This window comes from Cyprinodon tularosa, unplaced genomic scaffold (genome assembly GCF_016077235.1).
Source record: "Cyprinodon tularosa strain WSP-4 unplaced genomic scaffold, ASM1607723v1 ctg439, whole genome shotgun sequence".
Lineage (NCBI taxonomy): Eukaryota > Metazoa > Chordata > Actinopteri > Cyprinodontiformes > Cyprinodontidae > Cyprinodon > Cyprinodon tularosa.
This window is the reverse complement of record NW_024039162.1, coordinates 142,214-167,269: the sequence shown is the minus strand read 5'-3', so window position 1 is coordinate 167,269 and position 25,056 is coordinate 142,214. Positions and strand designations below refer to the sequence as shown.

At 38.7% G+C, this 25,056-nt stretch overlaps 1 protein-coding gene across 1 annotated transcript in view; it reads left to right on the top strand.

Moving 5' to 3' along the window:
• cntn3b (contactin 3b) overlaps positions 1-25,056 on the top strand; it is a 92,594-nt gene that overhangs the window by 18,325 nt on the left and 49,213 nt on the right. The window contains exon 4 of the mRNA XM_038299878.1: positions 1,646-1,781. Within this exon, the coding sequence (XP_038155806.1) occupies positions 1,646-1,781 (136 nt within the window). The remainder of the gene's footprint in view (positions 1-1,645; positions 1,782-25,056) is intronic.

Below are 25,056 nucleotides of genomic sequence, written 5' to 3'. Positions count from 1 at the left end.
TTAAAATGATTACTTTTATAGGTTGCTTGTTTGTTTTTTTTTGGTATCGACAGATAACTTCTAGGCTGGTTCTATTTTCTCCATTCCAAACAACCTCTTAACAGCAGGCACAGCTATTACCCTGTCTGGCTTCTCAACCTGTTTGGATTTCATGACAAATTTTTACCACGTGTAGAATGGCTAGCCACATGCCTCAATCTGCTAGCAGTAGGATATTAATTAGACCCTCTCTGGCCGTCTGTTGACTGTGCGTTGATTTAGTACCAGATTGTGTTCCACATCCCTTCTTTTTAGGCTGCTCGCAGATGAGTGCGTCTCCTTATGGCCCAGTTTAGATTGTGTGCATGTAGCATGATATAGATGCTCTTGAAATAAATCTCTCTCCTATATACTTTCTCTTACTTCCAAATAAGTGTTAATTAATATGAAATTTGTTAAAAATGTATGTTAGTATTTGGACTGGCCTCTTGCTGGTCGATTTACTTTAGTATTCTGCTGCTTCAGTCATTAGATCAACTTAGACTGATAATTAACGTTAAAAACCTCTATTACACTGTGTCAATCATCCAACTCTTTGAGACTTATTAGAATCTTCTCTTAGATAACTAAATGTTAAAGACAATTCAGTAAAAATATTGGTGGTATTTGCTTTTATTTTAATTTTACTTTCAATGGTGCAGGTTCCTGTCAGAAGAGAAAATAATGGTTTAGGTCATAAGAGATGATCATGAAGTTGAATAACTAATATGGAACCGCTAAACTTTGGTTTTAACGGTTTCATATGGGACTATGTTTCTCAGCTGGCCTGGGAGCCCCTGGGGTTCCCCTAGAGGCGCTGGCCCAAGTGGCTAGGGATGGATGGATGGATGGATGGATGGATGGATGGATGGATGGATGGATGGATGGATGGATGGATGGATGGATGGATGGATGGATGGATGGATGGATGGATGGATAAACCAAAGTTGAAAAAAAAAAACTTTTTTTTTTGCGCATGATCTAATGTTAAAGCACCAAATAGTGGATCAAAAAATTGTTTAAAACCCAACTCTTCGATGTTCAAAGTATAAGGTTGAAAACTTCTAGTAAACATAGATCCCAATCCTTGAGTAGATGTTACGTGCATCCCAAACAAATATAGAGTTCTGTAAATTTTAAGATTCCCAGTGGTCATGTTGGGAATTTTTTTTTTTTTGGCTTATGGAGTGGTAAAAAATATCACACTGCTATTAAATTTGGCTTTTATTCACTCTATCATTTTAAAGGCACAGAAACATTACAGAGCCATACACATCCTGACACCAAGACATCTTGTCATTTGTACACACTGTGGTTATTCAGAGGTGACACAAATACACTAAAATCTCCAGCGTTTGGAGTGCTATCCTAACAAACAAGCATCGTAAATAGCAAGAATACAGCCCAAGGATAGCATACTGGTGTATTCTATGCACATCTTTGTTGAGAGCAACATTTTCAACAAAGATACTGCATTTAGTTTCTTGAAAAAGAAACTGGTGCTTTTGTTTTTCTAAAAGATTAACTTTTGTTCACAATGAAATTATTCTTCTAGTGCTTTGTCCTTTAGGTCAAAGAGAGAGATTTATTGCCTTGTACAAGTAAAGACTTTTCCCACTCTCTGCAGCCTGTGCAGAGGATGTCATATTTCAAGGTCCAAGATGGAGGACGGAGCCAAGCGACCTCATTTTGCCAATCAACACCCCGGACCACCAAGCAACTATCATGTGCGAGGCTGAGGGGAGCCCCCTGCCACAGTACAGGTACGCCACTGCTGCAAACTCTCAACCTATAAATGGGCTCAACCGAGTCACATGCTTTACCTCCATCATAATTACTTAATTTCTATCCAGTCACTTCTTCGCGGCTTCCATGAGAATTTAAGGAAGGCACTGCAATTTGCTTAAGAATTTTCTAAAAAAATAATCTCTGGTCATGTGTGCTGGTGAGCGAGATAAAGCATCAATCTATAAAAAAGACAGGATATAAAAAAGGAAAGGCTTAATTGACTGTCCTTGTGTTGGTGTGTTGTCAGGGTCAAATGTGGTTGATTGTTGTACCCACACCTAAAGATTAGTTCAAGTTTATTTATGAAAATATTTAAACTCCTGTATGGGCCGGAGATTTATTAATGAAATCATGGTTTAAGGAATGATTACATGAGAACAGGAAATCCCTGTGACCTATATTCATTACATATCCTTTGATATGACTCCTGGTATTATTCCCTGCCGGTACAAGGGGCTTGAATGAAAATGGCAGCTGTCTGTGTTTTTTTTTTGGTGGATTGTGTTTCGGAGCTTGGTCAGCACCATGTAGATGCGCAGCAAGCAGAGCACAGAGGCAATAACCTTGTGAATGACATTCGGTTAAATGCTTGCATTTCCTATAATGTGCTGAAGCTGAAAACATGGCTGAGGCGCAGCAGTGTGGGAGGGGGGTATGTGGGGGGGTGGGGGGTGTTCTCCCATTATACCTGTTGTGCAACCTGAGGTACTCGGCGATAAAGGAGAAACTGTCACCTGCTTTATTTTACACACAGCTTAATGGCTGCTGATCTTTGTTGTTGCACAGCCATGTATTTAAAGGTTTTAAAGGAGCATATCAGAATTTTTAAGTCAGGTTATATTAAAAGATTATAAACTTCTAGTATTTTACCTCCAGCAGATAACTCACTTGAAATCTTCATTCAATATTGGTCCAGGTTTGTTGGTCTCAGTGGCAAGAGTTACTGGCTATTCCCAAACAGGCTGTCTGTTACCTAAAGCAAAAACCTGTGGCAGGTTTTAGGTACTATTAAGTGTATAGGTTTGCAGAATTCAATTAGGCTTAATTAGTATTAAAATTAAAAACAGTCCCATAACCTTTCATCATCATCTATTTCATTTCAAGGATGAATTTATCTCCATTTCTGTCAAATTAACAAGAGCTAACACCTTCTAGTTTCTAAAAAATATAAATGAAAATTGCTGCATCAGGTCAAACATGACTCAGTTGTTTTTGTTTTTTTATTCTCAAAAATTATAGGTCTTTTTTGAACAGCATGTCTCATTGTATTACATTTGTTCTACATTGTGTCAACCACAAATGCATAAAATTTCAGACCTCTAGCTCCAACAGTTCCAGAGCTGTGGGGCTTTTAACTTTGGCGTCACCAGCATCTCCAAATCTCTCCAAATTGTGCCAAATGCTTTTACCTAACTATTTGACCCATAGAATAACACTGAAGCATTTTGATTAGGGATGGGGATCGTTAATATTTATTGATATCGATAGGAAATATCGATACTGCTTATCGATACGAGTCTTTATCGATACCACTATCGATACTTTTCTGTTATTTGGTGGAAAGATGATGCAACAATATGTTTTTAACAGACAGAAAGGAAGTGGGGAAAAAAAATATTTGAAGAAATGTCCTATATTTTGAAGAAATGTCTTCTTTTGGTTTAAAAAAATATATACATTTTCACAATTGTTGGTTAATGTATTGTCTACTGTCACTTTTCATCAGTGACAGTAGTGATTAGGAAAATATTTAGCAAATAAACAATAGTATTTTAAAATAAATGTAATTTTTAATAAATGTTGGCATCAGTAGTTTAATTATATATTCTAAAATAATTAGAGCAATATACAACTGTATTACTCATGTTTCTCGCCAAAAACTCAATTTCCCTTTTCTTTGCGTTACAGTTGAAAGCATCATGATAACCTAATTCTCGTTTTACTGAGCCAATCTGAACACATCATCCCGCAGCACATCTGAAACTTTATTTACTTTTCAAGCTAACTAGCTTGTATGCTGCCGATTACAACACGGATTTCACAATTACTATTTTTAACTGACCGGACAAGCTACAAAGTCTGTGTGCGCGCTAACCAGTGGTACTCTGAGTGGATGATATAGACGGGCCCGACTGTGGTGCGGCAGCAGCAGCAGGAGGAGGAGGAGTCTTTTCAACCCGGAGACAGTCGAAGGTACTGCATTTGGCCTTTATTTCATGCACAATACTAATGTGCTTGGCCATTGAGGTTGTTTTCCCCCCTTTACAAGAGATGATTTTGCAACATAAGTTGCATTTTGCTTCTTCTTTATCTTTGAGCTTGGTAAAATGAAACCGAGTCGCGAGCGAAGTTAACTGCCAGACTTTACTTGTTTTACTTTTAATATCTGTTTGCTTACAATTTCATTCCAAAACATTGGTGGACATGCTGCAGTGATTGGATTGATTAGATTTAAATGCTGTGACGCGACTCGAGGGACACACAATTACGTTACAGGACCTCCAGGAGAAAAAAAAAAAACGACCAGACTCGATAGTGGTATCGATAAGCCCAAACGTTATTGATTTTCGGGTTTTGAAAAAAGTGGAACCGGGTCCCTGATGGAACCGTGTTTCGATCCCCATCCCTAATTTTGATGGCCACAAAACACTTATGAAGGAAGTATTTTCCACTTTTGTTTTTCAGAATCAGTATATATAACAAAATTTAACATTTATAAATCTACGATAACATAAAAATCTATTAAAAAAATATTGAAACTGCTGCTTTTAAAACTAAAATAAGCCCCAGTGCTTTTTCTGAGCTGTATTTTTTTTCAGCCTTAGTCATTGTAATAAAACATAATCAGCGACCAAACTTAAAAAATAGGGCCGTTGTTGTTATTCAGCTTCGTACTGTACGCATTGATCCACTTCCAGCTGTGTGTTTCACTCTTACGCAAGCCGGTAAGACGGCTATGCTTTATGCAACCCAGCCATGTCTACCCTTGTTGAAACCTTATTTCATTGCCTACAAAGCCAAAAAGCCCACATGGTCTTAACCAATAACAGCAGGACTCTATGAGGACTAATATTGACCTACTCGGTGCGTCAACAACTGGACGTTATGTGGCAGTTTCCCATGATGGAAAATATTACGAATATACTGGATTATTTTTAATCTGTGCCCCCTTGTGTACGAATGGAATATAAACCATTAAATATTGGATTTATAAAACGGCTTCTGAATGCCTTTAAAAATATGTTGTTGTGGCTGCTTTGTAATGTTTATATTTTGACATGGTGCTATATATGTGTTAATTGTGCTTTGGTGCTGGCTGTGTCCATAAAATAAACTATGCATTTGAATTGTGAATGTGAAGCTTTCCAACGATGTCTGTATATATCGGTAAAATTATTACCATTGTAACTATAATACGGGTCGCCGGCAACCTGGTGGGTTTGGTGAGGTTAAAAAGTAAGGAATGGGAATATTTGTAATAAAAACAGTTAATATAAAAATAGGACAAATAGGACGATCAGTATTTGTGCTGACTTGGTCAGTACCTGTTTTTTTGTTGACAAATATTTAATGGAGCGTTCTTGGCAAACTAAGCCTCTATGGGGAGTCAAGAGGGAGTGATTAGCTCATTGGGGCAGTTTGGCTGATATTTAGTTCATAGGATATCAACACTCATCTTAGTTTCTGTAGTAAAGGTCTTCATATTAACACTGTTAAACAACCGTCCGGAAGTGTTTTAAGTCAGTGCGTCCTTCCTCTATTTAATGAATGACATCTAGTCTACCAATCATTGTAAGGGATTGCATTCGAGTCAATGAGTCGACGCAAATAACTGGTTTTCCTTAGATAGAAAACTTTGAATCAATTTGACTGTATGATTTGGTGAACTGTAAAGTGCCTTGAGATGACATGTGTAGTGAATTGGCGCTATATAAATAAACTGAATTGAATAGAATTGAAAATTGATTTAAGAATAAGAGAAAATGTATAATTTATAATTGAGGCAGTAAAGGAATAAGATGTTGACAGTTACCTAAGTTTGGTTTTGAATAAAAAGTTATGTTGATACAGTTAAGCTGACAGACATACTCGTGGTCATTACCAAAAAGCAACAGCTAACATAAACAGATTGCTATGAGCAATTAACAGCTGTAACCGTCTCTGTTGATGAAAACAAACCCATCTTTCCACTGAATATATCACCTGTCAGAGCTACAGTCTGTGACTTAAGATAAAGTTTGCTTATTATGAGCACTTCCCAAATCTTAAGTAAAGAAATGTCTGAAGTCTTTATTTTTGTCTTTGGCACCTCAGTTTCTCTTGAGTGTTATTCTATGATTTAAAGTCACCCTCTGTGCTCAAGTCAGAAGAATATCAGGGATTTATACACATTCTATGTTATGAACCTTTACGTTTTTTTTTCACATTTTCATGTATTAAAGGTAGGTAGGTGGGTGGATGGATGGATGAATTGGGGGAAGGATGGAAGAGCAGCTAGCTAGCTTGGACTCATTTTGGATGACTGCTCTCTATGGTCATTACTGGTCCCCCCTGCTCCATGTTTTCTCTTGTGGATCATGGCTCTCGCTTTGGTTTAACGGCATCTCAAAGTCTTAGAGAGAGCTTGGTTTCCCTTCTAAACTCGGAAATGTTAGTGGATGTTTTTTTCTGTTTTGTTTTATTTTTTTTTTAGATTAAATGCAAAGTTTTTTAGGCTTTCAGACATTAGGGGTGTTATATTTTACTTATCTGCAGACAGGCGATATTTCATCTTAGTGACAGTTAATTCATTTAGCAAGAAGTATAATTGCCGTTTTCTAGAGGGCCAGTCTTCATAGTAGCTTTTTTCTGTTTGATAAATGAAATGATTGGAATTTGTGAAGTGTTTCATCTCAGAACAAGTATCTAAAATAAAAATTTCTATAAAATTTTACAGGGGCTTAGATGATATGCAGTTTGTTGTAATTTAGTGATTGTCACTTGCCTTAGTCGGATGCAGGAGTTTTTCCTGCTCTGGGTTTCTTTCTTGTGTCCTGGTGCAAGACACTTCCCCCGCATTGCCAACTCAAGTGGGTCAGAGGGCCTGAGGGCGCCAGTGTACGGCAGCCTTGCTACTGGGACCCAGTCCAGTGTGCGCGTTAATGTCTATATATTGTGTAAAGTGCTTTGGTCAAATCTCCTAAGTTGAAAAAACACTTATTTAATTCACTTTATCTAACCTTATCAGCTTCTGTGTAAATAACCGCCCAGCTATGACATTAGCATGATTCAAAAGGTTTCTGAAGTAGTGTTACCATGACCCCCTATTAAGCTTATAAAATTGGAGTTCTTTTTAGATGGGAGGGTAATTTTTTTTGTACAAACTAGCCATTAGCTGGAACCTGCTTATCTGGATTTATACTAAATTAAGATGTTAAGATCTCTTCTGAAATTAAAGTATAAACTTCTTATGAGTTTTGAAACGAACCAAAATAAAATTCTAAAATATTCCTTTAAAAAGAGTTTTCCTCTACATTGTTGCTACATGCATGGTTTGTGATTGCTGAAAAGATAATGCCAGCAAGTGATTGTCCACTGTTGCCCCATGCTCATTCAGGAGGAATTAATTCTGAAAAGTCAATGACTTGATGAAATATACCAGGGTTTCCTAGATAAAAAAAAAAAAAAAAGTTAACCATCTATCTTTGAGTTTGATTGAATTGGCCCTGTAAAGCGCCTTGAGATGACATGTGTTGTAAATTGTTGCCTTATGAATAAAATGAAATGACACTGAATTGAATTAATGCAATGTTCTTGTCTGGATGAACTGCAGTCTCTCTACAAATAAGCGAAGCTCTGATGTTTTATGAGAGCAAACACAAACAGATTATCACTGTTAGAGCAGATTGTCACATGAAAGCTGCACCAATCAATAGTTCATAAGAACAATACTGTAGATCAGATGACATCATGTAATAACAAATGGATTGCTTTCTGTGACATACCCAAAGAGATTTATTACCACTATTGCATATCCCATTAGCCTTCTAGATTGAAATGGTGTCTTCCATGTCATTGTTTCAGTTTATCTCAAGTCTCCACCTTTTTCAACCTCGTGTCATGAAACAGACTGCAACTCAATTCACATAACAACAAATAACAGCAGCTCTCATAAATAACCTGTGATTTCCTTGCCTGCCACCAGCTGCAGAGGGGTTAGCAACAGGCTAGCACAGTGGTGCATTTAACAGCTAATGTGCCAGCTGTACTTGCCTGCAGTAGGTTGGGAGCCAAACAAAGGAGGACTAACATAAAAACATGTTTGTTTTTTTCAAATGAAACAACTCCCAATGATTGCATATTTGAGACTGTAAAATGGGTGCAGTTTACAGAAAACTAGATAACATTAGATAACATTTATTCCATATTCCATTTTCACCTTGCTTGATTACAGTTGGTGGTGCAACACAAAAAAAGAGGAATAGTTGAGATTCACAGTCTTCTTCTAGGCTAGCAGCTCTTACACTTGGAGTTAATTATGAATATGAACAGAATGTGAGTTCAGCTTTTAAAAGGACAAATTAATGTTAAAGTCAGCAAAATCTCACCCATTTAGATTGACATATGTGGTAATGCATTTGAATAAACTAGATTCTTTTTTTTTTCTTTGCCCACAAATTTACATGCAAAAATGAGTCTTTTCTTTTGTGCCATTATTTTGGTTGCATCACTTTTTTGACACTGATTGCCCTTGATGGGACTCCCTTCAGGCAAGGACAGGACTTCTTTCTGCTTTTTTTTTTTTTTTTTTGCTCAAATGCAAAAATAGAAAGCATCAGATTTGCTCCAATTCATTTTAATGATAATATAATTATGAGTTTCAGATGTTCCAAACAGGTAAAAGAAATGCTTTGGGGAAGTGGTCATACTGTTACTGGTAAAGGTGTGGAAAGACTATTGTCAAAAAAACAGGCTCCTTCTGAATATTGCAAATCGGTAAGTACACTTAATCCTAAGCGAAAGTGCATCAGCAGTCACCACAATTAGTGCTATATGACCAGATGTGGTCGTAAGGAAGAAGCTAGGAAGAGGAAGCAGGATGCTTCCTATCGCCTGTTTTTGTCCACTTTCTTAAGTGTCATACTAAAATAAAGACAGTTGCCCCTAGCATCCAGATCCATGCATGTGGGCTAGAAATAAGAATCTTTCTATCCAAAAATCAAATGCTGCAACAAAGGACTGTGGTCAAGAGAGCATTGAAGGTCATGAACAGTGCAGTTGGATGAAGGAGTTTGTCCTGCAACCTGAGGACTCTGGCTTTCTGTGTTGTTGTGTGCTTGGGCAAAACACTTAGCCCACATTTCCTTTTGATGGTGGTTAGAGGTCCTAGTGGTACCAGTGAATGGCAGCCTCACTTCTGTCAGAGAGTCCCAGGGCTCATCAATGTGTGAGTGTCTGTGTGAATGTAATATGTAATAAACAAATATAACATTCATATTTCAGCATTTGTGCCAAACTGTTCCAAAATGGCACAGTAAAGGTTTGCTTGATTTTTCCATTCTTAACTTCCAGAACATCTTAGTTTCATGCTGCAGCGATGGAGGTGAAATAACCCGGAATGGTGAGGTACTGTGCGTTCAACTCTGACAAACTCTGTTCTTGCAGCTGTGCTTGTGCAGAAATGTGTCTTTGCACAGCTAAGCTCGGAGTTCGTGCTTTATGCTCCACAATGATGGTTTGCTCTCAGCAGTATGGCTCTTCCTTCCCTCGCTACTTAATAAATATATGAGGCTAATCATCCTCTGCTAAGCGTAAAAAAATCCTTTTGTCCAACTATCAAGATTTTATTTTATCCAGCTCACAAGAGATAACCTTTTTTTATTTCTATCAAAAAAGGAATCCCTAAATTATATCCAAAGAAAATATTTTATTGCATACTGTTTATTTTTGGATAAAGACTCAGATGAAAAGTTACATAGTTCTTTGACTATTTCTCTCTCATAGTTCTTGTTTCTATATATTTGAACATTTTAAGATTTTTGGAAACATATTGAAATTTGGGTCCAGATTGCCATGGCATTACTAGGTTCTCTGAGTATTTTTTTTATATCGGACCCTTGTGAATTTAAATCTAGCAAGTGGTAAATTCTTAGAAATAAAGCAAAAATTGAAGAATAATTTTTTTGTTTGCTTTTTTGGAGCAACGGAGATTGATTGATCTGTGTGTAATTCATAATTCATTGTAGATCAGGAAGTGCTTTTAAATAGAAACCCTGTATGTCTAAAGGATACCTTTATTATGAATTTGCTAGGTTGTCTGTCTGCTCTTTGAACCAATATTATCTGTTGAACTAGATCTGCTATTCTCATAATTTTGTGAAGACACTTTTTTATAAAGTAGAGCATTAATTCATGAAAAAGTTTGTTTTAATTTTATAAATCAAAGCTTGTTGCCAATGAGGATATGGAGGGCAGTGTTCTATACCCAGCAATTGTAGTATCTATGCAAAAGCTGTCAGTCTGGTAAAAATCAGGTTGGTATTCGAATTTGTAAAGGTTAGTGTTTTGTAAGTACAACATAAAACTGACTAAAACTAAACTATAACCTTTTTGAGTTTTAGTCTACTACAACTGACTAAAACTATCACATATTTTAATGACTGAAATGTGACTAAAATTAATAATAGTTTTCGTCTTCAAGTAGAAAAATAAGACTAAATCGAAGATGGCTGTCAAAAAAACACTGAGTGCCACACAGTTTTCTCACATTCTCAGCACTTGGGGAAAAAAATCGTCTTAAAATACTCAGCTGAACAGCAGCCAATACAGTCTGTCAAGCCAGAGAAGCCAGGAATACTAAATGAACAGCATAAGGATGATGGAGACAAAAACCATTAATGCTTTCTACCATAATGATAGAAATGTAATATGACAGTGTTGCAAAGGTGTCCCATAACCAGCTTCTGAACAAGAGCAAAATGCATCATAGTTAATTTAAATATCACAATAGAGTCACACTGCAGATACAATACTCCTAATCACAGTGCTTATTACTTGCACCTTGGCCTCACACTCTGAACTTTATCCATCTCTGTGCTCCACCTCCCCCCTCGCCCAGCCAGTGACAGTGCAAACATATGAAAGGAAAAACCCTGACAGTAACTCATATGACAAATAGTCTGCTGCACAGTCCGAGGCTCGGAGTGCTGCTCTATGAATACACCTGTCACTGTGTTTACTATGAATCCGCTGTAACACAGGATCAAGGGCATGCTGTGATTGGGAAGTGGGAATAAAAATGTGCTCTGTCTGGTTTCTGCTTTCATGTAGTGTGACTTTGGGCAGAAATATAATTCTATCTTAGAGTAAAAGTTTCTGCTGGGAAACACAAAAACAACAAGGAAAACGTTGATTTTAAGCTGCCCACATGTTTGATTGTAATTTTGTTTCAGGAAAAAGCCAGATAATATTTTTGGCTCCTGAAATGGTATTGGCTAAATACATTTTTATAGATGGTAAATTGTGTCTTTACAAAAAAAAAAAGCCCTCTGACTCCTAGGCTTGTTAAAATAAACAGCAACCGAAAGGGTGCTGATTCAAATATATGTTGCATTTAGTATTTGCTGGAACTAAGATATATACTCTCTCATTCACTCTCTTGGCATTTACTAGGCATGGATTTTTTTACGAGTTTAATTTCAGTAAAAGCATTTTTTCCCGAGCAAATTTTGTAATTACAGTCGGTAATATCCAGACTGACAACAGAACAAGGTGTGTTCATTTGAGTGCTCGCATGTTGTACTTCTGCCAGTAGATTCACTAATTCCACAGGATTTATGAGCTGATGCGCATTCCCAAACATTCCCACACAACAACACCCACGGTGATAAAGAGCAGGTTCCGGAATTTTCATTGTGTTACACTTGGCTTGAAAGCAAAATGAGTATCAATTTATTTGAACTCTGTAGCAATAACCTACTAAAAATAATTGTAGAGAGTGCCCTGGCCAGCAATTGAATTTCCATTAACAGCTCTAAAGCCCTGGGTGTGTGTGGTATGTAGGTGAACGTGTGTGTGTGTGTGTGTGTGTGTGTGTGTGTGTGTGTGTGTGTGTGTGTGTGTGTGTGTGTGTGTGTGTGTGGTCACTGCTGTCTCCATGGGCATCTGGCCTGGAAGAATCCCAGGTGATACACTGCTTACTATATCTGATGAAGAGAACTCATGCAAATTTGATAGGAGTCTTAAGGTCACGAAGAGTTCATACCCAGACTAGCCTTCATGCATACAAGGCAGCTCTGTTACATTGTATTGTTAAAAAAAGGTGCATATAATTTTGACATCTCTAAAACAATCATTAAAACAAAGTAAAAACCCACACAAAAAATATTCTGCTTCTTATTTTATTGAAAAGGCACACAAAATTCTTAAATCTAATTGTTTTTAAGTGTTGACAATGGAGAAACATGGTATTCTACCATTTATGTAATGTGTACCACACATTGGCACATCTGCTGCAGAACCAACACAAACTCAATTATTACAACATTGCCCTATTGCTAACATGTGTCAGTACAGAAGCAGACCGAGCCCATAAAAAAGTAACAGGTATTAAATCTGCGGTAAACAGTCGAGCTCCTGCTCCATGTGCTGCACCAGTGATCCTCTCTGAGCTTCCCCAAGCACAACCTGGCCTTTTTCCTTCTGCCCAATCGGCTTCCACATCAACCATCTTCAAATGTAACCATATTCCTCCTTGAATGGATGCTCCTTTAAACAGTTTTGTCATAACGCTTTGACAAAGTGGTTTAGTTTGTGTTTACCACTTGTCCCTTATTCCTGCTTCTGATTTGTAAGGCTTAACTTTAAACATTAGTTTGCAACTTTGACTTTCACTTACTATCCCGGGTTTGTTTGTGTTAGCATTATGTTGCAGTTTCCATCTACTTATGTTTAGGTTAAAACTATTACTTCAGGATTATTGGATTAAATTGTTTATTATGTTTCAAAGTATATTCATGGTTTTTGTTTTCCTTTTTACTTACCATTATTTAAGTATTTCCTGCTAAATTGACTAAATTATGTCATCCATTAATTTGCTGGATTCTACCATTTAGAGGGTTTCCTTTAGAGTTATGCATTGTTTGTTTTTCTTTAAAGTAACTTTTTGAGTTATCTTGTTTCACACTGTTCATTTTGCAGACTGTTTCTTTATGTAGATGAGTTTGTAAATTAGATTAAGTTTATTCTTGTTTCTCTGTTTAGACTGTTCTTTTTTTTACCTGTTTAATTGAGGCTTGGTCCAATCAAGTACAGGTGTGTTGCCACTTGATTATATAAGCCCTGAGCTCGAGGAGAAATGTTTTGTCTGAGAGAAAAGGAATAAAAGACAACAGAGAAACTGGAACCGTTGGCTGAAGCTGTTTTTTTTTTGGTTCACCTTTTTGACCCTCGACCAAACTACTTCACAAACGCTATGAAGCACCAAGAGACCATGACCAAGAGGTCTGGCCGTAATAGAAATTTGGCTTTGTTCCGTATTTTGATGATGAGGGATGCAGATCAGGTCCATGGTCGGTGACATCCTTAGACATAGACAGACTTTATTGTCATTTTGTAAACGCAGAGTGTATACAAAAATACATTTTATTCAGTACAGCTCTCAAGACATTTTTATTTTTAAAACGCAGCAGTGCTAAAAGGTAAGCAGCAGTGGTAAAATTTAATCATAAAACGTATATGATTTAAAGTTTCCAACATTTTTTTTTTTATTAACCCCATTTTATACAACAATCGGCAGTCTAATGGCAGTGGAGAAGAAACTTTCCTGGAATCTGCTGGACCTGCATCATATTTTTCGAAGTCTGTTCCCAGAGGGCAGCAGGGAGAACAGTCAATGATGGGGGTGTTAGGGATAATTCATAATGTTACGGGCTTGGGACACGCAGCGCTGAGATGAAATGTCTTTAATGGAGGGAAGAGGAGCCCCGATGATACTTTCTGCTGTTCTCACCACTCTTCTCACCTTTTTCTAGTGTGAGACACACTGCAGCCTCTAAAACCACACAGTGAGACAGCTGGTCAGAACGCTCTCTGTGGTGCTTCTCTAGAAAGTGGTGAGGATGGATGGGGACAGGTGGGCTCTCCTCATCCTCCTCAGGAAGTACGGATGAAATCATCTGACTTTGATTTTATTCCCACATACATTTCTTCAAAGTTATCAATAAAATAAATAGAATAAGCCAGTGACGTCACAGGAAGGGTCATTGATCCTATGCTTAAATCCCTGATTATTGTGAATTTGTCATGAATCGGGGACAGATGGACCCAGTATTCAGGAGAGACAGTCAGTAGGAAAGTTCAAAAGGTTTATTAAAATAAAACAAACGAAAGCGGAGCTGTGGCTCGCGGACACTGCAGGCGGGGGGGCGGGGCACCGCCCAATCTCAGACACTCTGGGGGAGAAACACAGGTAAGTGACCACGATCATCTGACAGAAGATTAACTGTGTTGGTCACTTACCTGGTTTAACAGTCCAGACCATGAGTGTCCCCAGTGCTGCAGTCCCAGAGGTGATGGTGGAAGCTGATCCTGGTGAGGGATCCAGAACAGACAGGAACAGGCAGGATCCAGATCAGACAGGGACAGAGACAGGTGGCAGGATCCAGACTTCCATGCATCCACAGGCTTCCAGGAGGGTTCAGAGTCTTACGGGACCAGAAGCATGACCAGTTGGTCACGCACAGGAGCAGACAGGATCAGGTGCAGACAGGCAGGCACAGTGGAAGAGGGTAGCCGAGACAGGACGTAGGAACCGGAACTTGAAGCAGACTTTAAACTGGTCTCCTCCCTGCAGCCAGGCTTACTTAGATAAAAACTGAACCTCCCCCCATAATGAGCCAAAAACCCAGAGGACTCCACAGGGGAGGAACAGTGGACGATCAGGAGACGAGACAAACACTAAAGCCCTCTTTCCACTGGCAGCTAGGATCCAGGACATGAACCATCAAAGCAAAATTAACAGACAGACTAACAAAAGACAAGCAATGATCTGGCCCCAAATGCTCAGGCTGAACTGAATATCAACCAGAGGATACAGGTGAGGGGAATAAATTAAAATTGAGGCAGGGAAGGAAGAGGGCAGGTGAGAGGAATTACTAATTAGGGGAGAGCAAACAGGCCAGATCATGACAGAATTCTGTAGCCTTGATCTGGATCCTCGTCCTATGCCATAACCAATTTGCAATATTAAGAAGCATTAATGGAGAATAGACATATGTTATGACAGAGAACTGTTTAAAGGAGCTCCCATTCATGGAAGAATACGGTTACATTTGAAGATGGTTGATGCGGAAGCTGATTGGGCAGAAGGCCAAAGGAAAGGTTGTGCTTGGGGAATCTCAGAGAGGATCACTCGTGCAGCTTGAAGGAATCAATTTTAGACATGTGGACAAAATTGTGGCTACCCCTTGTTTAGTGGAAGAAAAACCCACAGTGGTCTCAAAAATGTAATCGGACAAAAATATTCTTAATAATAAATAAATGAAAGTTAACAAATAAGAGTGAGACATTACTTTGTGACTAAGCTTCAACAGAAAAATTTTTTAAATTAAACACATGAACTAAACCTGGACAAAAATGATAGTAGCTTATCTTAATATTTTGTTCCTGTACAATTCCTGTAATTGTCTATGAGACTTCTGCACCTCCTAGCTGGTAAAGTTTGGCTGCCAGAGCTTCTTGATTCCTATGGCCTGCATGGCCTTCCATTCATGGTGTCCCTCAGATGTGGCTGACTGAGGATGTGAAGAAGAGAGTCTCTGAGAGGATGCCTTTGTCCCCATGCACAGTGGAGGTCATTTCACATGTTTTTGCAGGAGTGTCTTGTGTCTTTGGAGAGGGGGGGGGTTGCAGCAGATAGGAGAGGAGAGTTAACATTTATTTGCCACCAATGTTAAAAGTAAACCAACCCAGACATTGATCCTCAAGGTCCAAAAGGAATATCATGGCTTATGGCATACAAGTCTCCAAATTAAGTTTAATTTGGCTCAAAAACTGACAGATGATGCGAAATACTGATGTTACATAAGCTTGAAGTTTAACTTCTCTTTTGAACTGTTATTGGGCACCTTTTTACCATTTGTATTATCTGTCTCCTTGATTTTTCAATTTTCCTCCTGCCATCATGCCCAGGGAGGTTGGCTACTGTTCCATGAATCCCTTAATTTCAAAAAAATGTGTGAACCTTACTACTCATAGCCCTATATTTTAATTTCACAAGTCTTGTGTTATAATCCATGATATTAATTTTGAATATTGGTGGAGCAAATTGCATTGCTCTCTTCTCCCAAAATACAACACCCTTCAGCAGGGCACTGTCAATGAGTAGCTTTTGGTTGACACTGATATATTGATCCATTTACGTGCATAATTAACTGTTTGACCATGATTTGAGCTCAAACCATACTTTCATATGTTGTCCTATCGTTACTATGTAATGTGTTTACACAGCCAGTTGGGGGTGTTTACAGAACAAGACATGAAAATCTAAAAGTTCTTTGATTAGATAACAGGAACACAGCGGTAACTTATTGCATAACAAAACAAAGACACAGTTCATTTTTTGTTAGTGCACCATTTTGGACCTCCTGGCAGAACTGGAAATCATGGTCTCAATGTTATGTGTGTACCTTACTACTCATAGCCCTATATTTTAATTTCACAAGTCTTGTGTTATAATCCGATATTAATTTTGAATATTGGTGGAGCAAATTGCATTTCTCTCTTCTTCCAAAATACGACACCCTTCAGCAGGGCACTGTCAATGAGTAGCTTTTGGTTAACACTGATATATTGATCCATTTATGTGCATAATTAACTGTTTGACCATGATTTGAGCTCAAACCATACTTTCATATGTTGTCCTATCTTTACTACGTAATGTGTTTACACAGTCAGTTGGGGGTGTTTACACAACAAGACATGAAAGTCTGAAAGTTTTTTGATTAGATAACAGAAACACAGCAGTAACTTATTGCATAACAAAAGAAAGACAGTTCATTTTTTGTTAGTGCACCATTTTGGACCTTCTAGCAAAACTGAAAATCATGGTCTGAAGGTTTAGGAAATATTGTTTTTAGTTGCCACTATTGGGAAAAATCTTTTCATGGACATGGCTCACTTATTTAGATGTTGTTGTAAAAAACTGTTTACAGTTTATCTCTAATCTATCTCAATTGTTACCAGGGCCAATTTATTAAATTAATGCCAGCTCAAATACTTTATTTTCCGACAGCCAATAGTATGGCAACAACAGAGCATTTCCTGTCTTCAACTCTTTATAGACATATGCAAAATCATATATGAAAAAAATTGCAGAGGGCTGCTTCTTCATCAGTTGAACTCCATACAAAACAATCAAACCAAAACACTCATGAAAAAGTAACGTGGAGCTTCATAATGACATTGCTTTTTGTTTCTACTTTAAGAAAAGTCCCTGTAATCATTGAGAATAGGGATTGGATACAAACCCCCTGTCTCGTCTATTTTTCCCAGACTTTTTCCTAAACCTATGTCTGTCTTTTTTGTTGTTGTTGTTGTTTGGTTTATTTTTTTTTTTTTACTTAAAGAAGATAGTCCACTACAGATATCTGGAAAAGTAAAGTTGTTGTATTGCCAGCTTCCACACCAGAGTAGCATAGTAATTCATGATACCAGAGAGTGCCACAGTTTTGCGGACAAGATGTCAAGCTGTAGGAGAAACAAACAGGAGAAGACATGATAGAAAGATTACTCCAGCAATCAATAAAAAAGTCTCATGTGGAGCTATTTTAAAACAAAACTAATAAAAAGAGGCACAATGTACGTTCTATCACAGGTCCACTACGAACCATGAAGTCTCATATGTGAGCAAAACACCAGGGTAAAAGCGGCGGGAAGCTATTAGCTCTTAAAGTTTTTCATAAGAAATGCCTTAATTTTCCACAATGTGGTGGCGGACATCTGACTCACACCACACACTCAAAGGAAATAAAGGAAAGAGCGACTGGCTGCTCTGAGTGTTGTGTTGCTGCTTGTTATTACCTGGAAGCCTTGTCAGTTTTGTGTCACATTTAAAACAGTTAATGATAAATACTCATTTCAGGTCCTTTCCTTCCCAGCAGTGCAATGAGACATAGTGTACAGTATGAGTTTTGAAAAAGTTGTTTGTACGGAGGCTGCTGCGTGTCCAACCTCATCTGTTCCCAGAGGCAAAATCTTTGTCTTGTCGGCCTTGTCGCTGTAATCTAAACTCTGGGTTTGGTGTGAGTGGGGTGTTCAGATGAGCTTGGTCGGAGATGATAAACAGGAAACGGATGTGGAAATGACAAACTATGAAGTTGGGGAGCTGGGAGATAGTGAAGGATCATCACAGGTTAAAAAGCAGTGTCCAAATGTAACTTGAGGCTCACAACTGCCCTAGAAGTTAGATATGTAATTTAAACAATATTTTTCTCTGTTCTACTATCTAAGTGCTACTTCCTAAAGTGTCCTACATTTGGCCAGTGGTGGGTATGAATTGCCACCCCTGTGTTCACATCTGATGATGTTAAAGTTGCTATTTGGGCTATCATGCAGACCAGAGCCAGGGGTTGCGGAAGCGGTTGCAGTTGAATCCGAGGAGACTGAGCTGAGGCCAAGAAACCATATAGGGGCTGTTACGTCTGTCTCTGCTATTCCTGCCCTGTGTGGTGAGGATTTTTGCAAATGAACAACATACAACACGAGGGAACTGGATTATTACTGTCAGAACAAATGTCCATGCCCACAGTTTGATCCCATGGACTGTTGGAAAACTAACAACAACAAATATCCTAGACTGACAAAATTGGTGAGTACATACTTCTAATGGCCACATCTTTGCCGTCGGAAACGGTGTTCTCCACTGCCCTACTTATTTAAAAACACTTTGCTCTGGTCCTCAACCTGAGCATGTAGACATGTTGATCTTTCTAAACAAAAACATTAAATGGGCTGCAGTCTTGAACAATTGCTTGGATTATGAAGGAGGAGCATGTTAAAAATGTTAATGTCAGTAATGCCGTTTCTCAGGTACATTCAGTATAACCAGTTCAAAATGAATATTATTATTGCTTGAAGTTATCACACTCTGTATACCTGACTTTGTTGTGATGACTGCATGATGACTGCATAAAATTGGACAGTTGGACCAAGTATTCAAGGTGAAACAGTGTGTAGGGTATTTCCAACGTTTATTAACAGAAACATTAAACAGATAGAGCAGAAGAAAAGTGCAGAACTGTGAAGCTGCAGACCTGCATAGACTGCAGGGGCAGGGTGCAACCCATCACTGACTCTGGTTTCACTATTCAGTCCATCCATCAGCCGATGAGCTGCTAACAAGACTTGGTGTGTGTCGCCCAGAGTGTCCCTGATGCTGCAGCCCCAGAGGACTTGGTCAGGGGGAAACAGAGCAGGCAGGAACAGTTCAGGATTCTAGGAAACCTCTGCTCTATCAGAGGTTCAAACCAGAACAGTGGGATCCAGGCTTCCAGGAATCCTTGGAGCATGAAGGCAGGTTCAGATTCAGACGGGTCCAGAAGCATGCCCAGACGGACACGCACAGATGCAGACAGGCAGAATCCAGTATGAGTCCAAGGATGGTTTAGGCAAACAGATCAGACGGGGACAGACAGGGCCAGTGGGTGACAGGAAATGGAATCATGTGCATTCGCAGAAAAAGATAGCTAACTGGGGGCTAGCAAGTAGGATGGCCTTATGTAAACATATCACCAGAATGATAGACAATTAGTAGGGTTTAGATGATCCACCGGGAATAAAAGATCGTCCTCTATAGTTTTTAGCAAAAAACACTTAACTATTGTGTGTAAAACGACATAGGCCTATTACTTGAGCTTTTTAAGACATTCTTTTAAAAAATGAAAACTTATTTGGTGGATTCTAACCCCTGGTTGTATCGAAGGTCATGGACAGCAGCTATCCCAATAAAAGTTGTGACGCAAAAAAAATCTATCAGTTTATCTAAATAGAGATAAACAATTTTAGGGATTATTACACAAAATAAACTACAGTTATGTTAGTGATGTTATAGAAAAACATAGTAGGCAGGAAAAAATGGATGCCTGCAAGGTTCCGGTGAGTGGACTGTGTTTATCAGTTTGGCCCGATGATTGGGGTTAAATAATGTTCCCCAGATCCAGGTAGAGAGATAGTCTACTAGCTTGTATCAGCGCATTGACCCCCAGTTCAGAGAACTGTTAAATAGAGCTTGTATAAGACCTGTTTCTGGGCTGGGTGAAGCATTACCAGGGCAAGGCATAGCCTTATTTAGCAGTACTGTACATCAGTTAGCAGAGGCTGTGTGAAACTCCCTACAAAAGCTGATTTTAGCTGCACCTACAATCCAAGGTGCCTGTGGCCAAGGATTAGTGCTGCTTTGTGTGGAGGTGTAAAGCACAAAGGTTTCCCTTTGTGTGGCACATTTTATGAGGAGAAACTGCCTGCATATTTTCATTTACCACTAGAATTTATTGTTTTTAAAGCCTTCTGGAATCAATAAATTATGTAAATTGGAGGAATAAACCATTATGAAATCACTTAGGATGAGAGCTTCAAAAGTTGGTGAACTGGAAACTAGACAATAGTTTTTCCAGCCAAGTTTATCATAGGCTATTGGTTTTATTGGGTCAAAATAGAAAAACTGTTCCCAAATTCTGCCCTGTTCTTTTTTATTTTATTTTATTTTTTTATTTTTTCTCTTTCTTTTGTTTCATTGATGTAACATCTAATGTATTATGTTCATTGAAGTAGCATCATTGTGATTTGGAAGCTTTTGTGTTAAACATCCTGAGGCATGGAAATTGTATTTTCTAGCTATGAACTAAGAGAAAATCCTCTGACAAAAATGCCTAAATCTTTTGCACCCTTTAACATTCTTTCCTTCAGGATTTATCTACTGTATGTTTCCACTGGTATATTTTCCCACTTTTTACTATGTTCATTAAATGACTTGCAAACTGATTTTAACAATTTTGAAAAACTTAAAAAATATATCTCAGAATCATGCTCTTAAAACCATCTAACATTGCCTTTAAAAGAGGTGGTGGCAGATTAATGGTGTGGGTAACGATGGCTTGTAGAAACATCCGTAAGTTATATATAGTCATTTGTGAATAGGGAAATTACAGCAGTACATTAACATATCATCGGGTGCTCTTGGGGGTCTCTTTCTCTTTAAGAGAGTTCTCTTATCTCTGCAATAAGCTCATAATAAGAGGTACTAATTCAAATTAAAATCTCACTCACTCTGATGAATTTGTGTGCTAAAGAGCATTTACTAATTGGGATTTAGCAAATGTTAATTGAAACACAATTTACTGTTTGGAAACTATTAAACGACAGAACAGATATGTAATAGATTCCAAATCTGTCTTTTAGTATAGAGCATGTCCTTAATATTTTGGGACACGGTTAGAAGATGGAATGCCCTTACAGTGCTTTCAAAAACAAACCTTTGGAGAACTTTTTACTGTGCCAGAGTTTGGTTTCTGGAGCAGATAATGCCTGTGTGAACAAATCCCTGTCCTAGAAATGTACCAGGGAACCTTACCTTTTTTTTTTACAAGGTTACCTAATTCACATTGTGTGAGCAGCCCAGGCTTTCTTCTTTCATCTCCTTTTATATTTCTAGTCTAATCAGCTATCCATCCTTATTTATTAAACCGATGGCTTACAAACCTTACAAAAAATAATGCTTTCTTTGGCATTAACAGAGGGTGTAATTTACCAACTGGGGGAAGATTGGGAATGTTGCAGACAAGTAGACAAATCTTTGGTTGTAAATACTGTTTTCATATGTATGCATATGAGAAGTAAAGTAAGTTTAAAAGGAACACGGTTAAGACAGTTACAAAATCAGTCAGATTAAGTGATAAGCTGTGAATGTTAGATGAATAATGTAAGATGAACGTCAGCTCTGTCTTTTGTAGTCTGTTAGAGAGAGAACTCAGTAGGGGCAGGGTTTTGGGGACTGTTGGGGGACGGGCTTTAAGACTGCATGATAAATGCCTGATAGTTTGTCTGAAAGGCAAAAAAATGATATTGATTTTTTTTACCTCCACTTCTTATCATCGGCATTTTCATTTTGCTGTCCTTCGCAGAGGGAGCCTCATACCCGGCATTCCAATAACGTTTGATTTCCTAGATTCTATAAGAATGGTGGGGTGTAACTTTTCATCTGCAGTAATGTTCTGAGATAAAGCTTCACTTAAAGTGTTTTTACTGCTGCGGGTTCCACAATGGATTTGTGTATCTCCCCCTGTCAAAATCAGATCAACAGATCACAGAATCCAATGAATTACATATGAAGTGCTTTTTATTGTACAGCACAAACATTATTCAGTGCTTTGTCTCTCACTCTGGTGGTGATTAATCGCTGTCACTTCCTCAATTCAGGATGCATTACAGACTTGTCTTGTGACCTTTCTAAGGGAAATGGTCTATAGAGGATGCAATACTAAGGTGTCAGAGAGCAATACGTCAGCAACACAGTAACAAACAGAAAGTAATTAGAAAGCACTCAGACGGCGCATAAATCTGCTAAGGCTGTTCAGTTCCTTTGATTTGTTCTGTTAATATTGCAAAATATTTAGACATTTTGATTTCTATTCAGATTCAAATAAGCCCCTGATTGCAGACATTGAAGAAATTACAGTCAGCGTAACAAGTATGCAGAGTGATGCAATTAAAAAATAAGATATTTACAGCGATGCTGGTCATTGGCTTTTTCCAAGATATCAAATACTTTTGCACTACTATATGTGCTTACATATAGTAGTGCATACTATATGTGCTTTAATTACTTTTAAAAGACAAAATGTTGAATGTCAGTCCACAAAACAAATGTGGACCTGTTGGGCAAACTCCCAAGCACCCTCAAACACCCTGCTGAAAGTGTAGAGATGATACAGTGTTCAACAGCCAGCACAAAATGACACTGCTCCTCCAGAAGCAGAGTTTCAACAATCAATTGGACTTTCCTCTTCGGCACCCTGGCATTGGCCTCCCTGGCGAGGCTGAGAAGTGTGATCCCCCTTAGGGCTGGGCTATATAGAAAAAAAGCTTATCGATAAAAAAAAAATGCATATTGATCGATATCGATAATTACTGAAAAGATTTGAAACCATATTTTATGTGCAGCTCTGCCTGGACTTTTTATAATGTTGCTAAATGATTTAATTTTAATAAAAAACACAAACACAGACTTCGAATTAAATCTTTATTTAACCAACTTTTTTAACCATAACAGAATTGTTTTAAAGAAAAATAACTTAAGAGACCTGGGTTATGTTATTAAATACTGACAAAGAATAAACTAAAGTGACCAGAAAAATGACCAAAATAAATAAATGCCCCCCCACCGCCGCAGCCCCCGTTTCCTGCTTTAACCTGAGTTATTACTTTGAAGTTGCTGGCCCCTCAGCATTTTTCTCTCAATCGTTAGAACTACGTGGGAAACTGCCCAGAACTGAAAATATATATATATTTTCCCGAAATTCCCGAGGATTTCTCGGAGGAGAGCCGCGTCGGGGCCTACACAGCTCGTACTCCTGCGGGTGTGAGCGGCTGAGATGATAAAAAAAAAAAAAAAAAAAGTTGGTTGTTATATCAGACTTGGTTTTCACTGGTTCCCGACACATTTTACAGATGACTGTGGTTTGTTTTTGGTCCGACTTGCCATGACCGAAATACTGCCAAACTACAAAAACCCTTCTTTGAAACAATTTCCTCCGCCTCTCCTTGCTGCGACATCTTCATGTGCTCTGTGTTGTGGTTTGAGAGGGCGGCGCTTTGTGATGGCGTGCCTGGGTCCGCGATTGTGATTGGTTGGGAGGAAGTAGTGACTAGCATAAACCTACATGCTAGGCTACAATGAGAAGGAAGGAAAACTGCATTTCGTTTTTATCTAACTTTTATCGACCCTCTTTTTTTCTATTGCGCCACACGTCTATCGATCGATATATATCGTTATTGAATTATCGCCCAGCCCTAATCCCCCTATAGTTAGAACACCCCTCCAGTCCCCCTTTTCATGCAGGGGAACTACCATCCATGTCTGCCAGTCCAGGACTACTGTTTCCAAACTCCACAAGTTGTTTTAGAGGCATGTCAGCCATGACAGTCCGACAATATTCAGAGATCTAAGATATTCAGGGCAGATCTCATCCACCCCGAAGCCCACTCACCATGCAGTTTTTGACCATCTTGATCACTTAAAGGAATAGTACACCCAAAACATGATTAGCCTTCATTTTCTACTCACCCCCATGCTGAACAACACTCTGGAGTACTTTTTTGATATCTCAAATGCATCTGGAGATCTGGGAGGCTTCTTGCTGTCTGCTGACATTCAAATAATGGAGGTGCCCTGCGCCCGAGGCAGAAAGGGTCCATAAAAGACCACAAAAAACATGTCAATATGCGCACTTTCATCTGGTTTGGTCTGCCGCGGTTTCCGTAGCGTCGTGAACGCGCTTTCAGGAAATCCTATACACTACTGTTTATGCTCTAAAAACATTCTAAATGACTTCGTTTCGAGTAAATTCTGGATGCTACCCACTCAGGACACTTGGAATACATTGGACGAGCAGTATGGAGGAATATTAACACGTTTTTTGTGGACTTTTATGGACCTTTCTGTCTCGGGCACCATAGACCTCCATTGTTTGAATGTCAGCAGACAGCAAGAAGCCTCCCAGATCTCCAGATGCATTTGAGATATCAAAAAAGTACTACAGAGTGTTGTTCAGCATGGGGGTGAGTAGAAAATGAAGGCTAATCATGTTTTGGGTGTACTATTCCTTTAAGCCTGGGTGATTAACGAATCTGGCCCCAAGCTCCCAATCTCTTTTGCCAAAATGGAAGGTGTGTCAACTGCATTGAGGAGATCATCTAAGTGCTCCTTCCACTGTCCAAAGATGTCCTCTCTCAGGGTCAGCAGCGTCCCACTCCCATTGAAAACATTGTTAGCAAAGCACTGCTCCCCCTCCAGAGGATGCAGATGGTTAGCCATAATAGCTTTGAGGAAAACTGATACTATTTCTGCATGGCCTCTCCAAACTCCTACTAGGCCTGAGTTTTTGCCGCTGCCCAAGCAGCAGCACACTTCCTGATTGTTGCCTCAGGAGTCTCACAAGCCAGTCAGGCTTGATAGGACTCCGTATTTAGCTTGACAACAACCTTTACTGCTAGTGC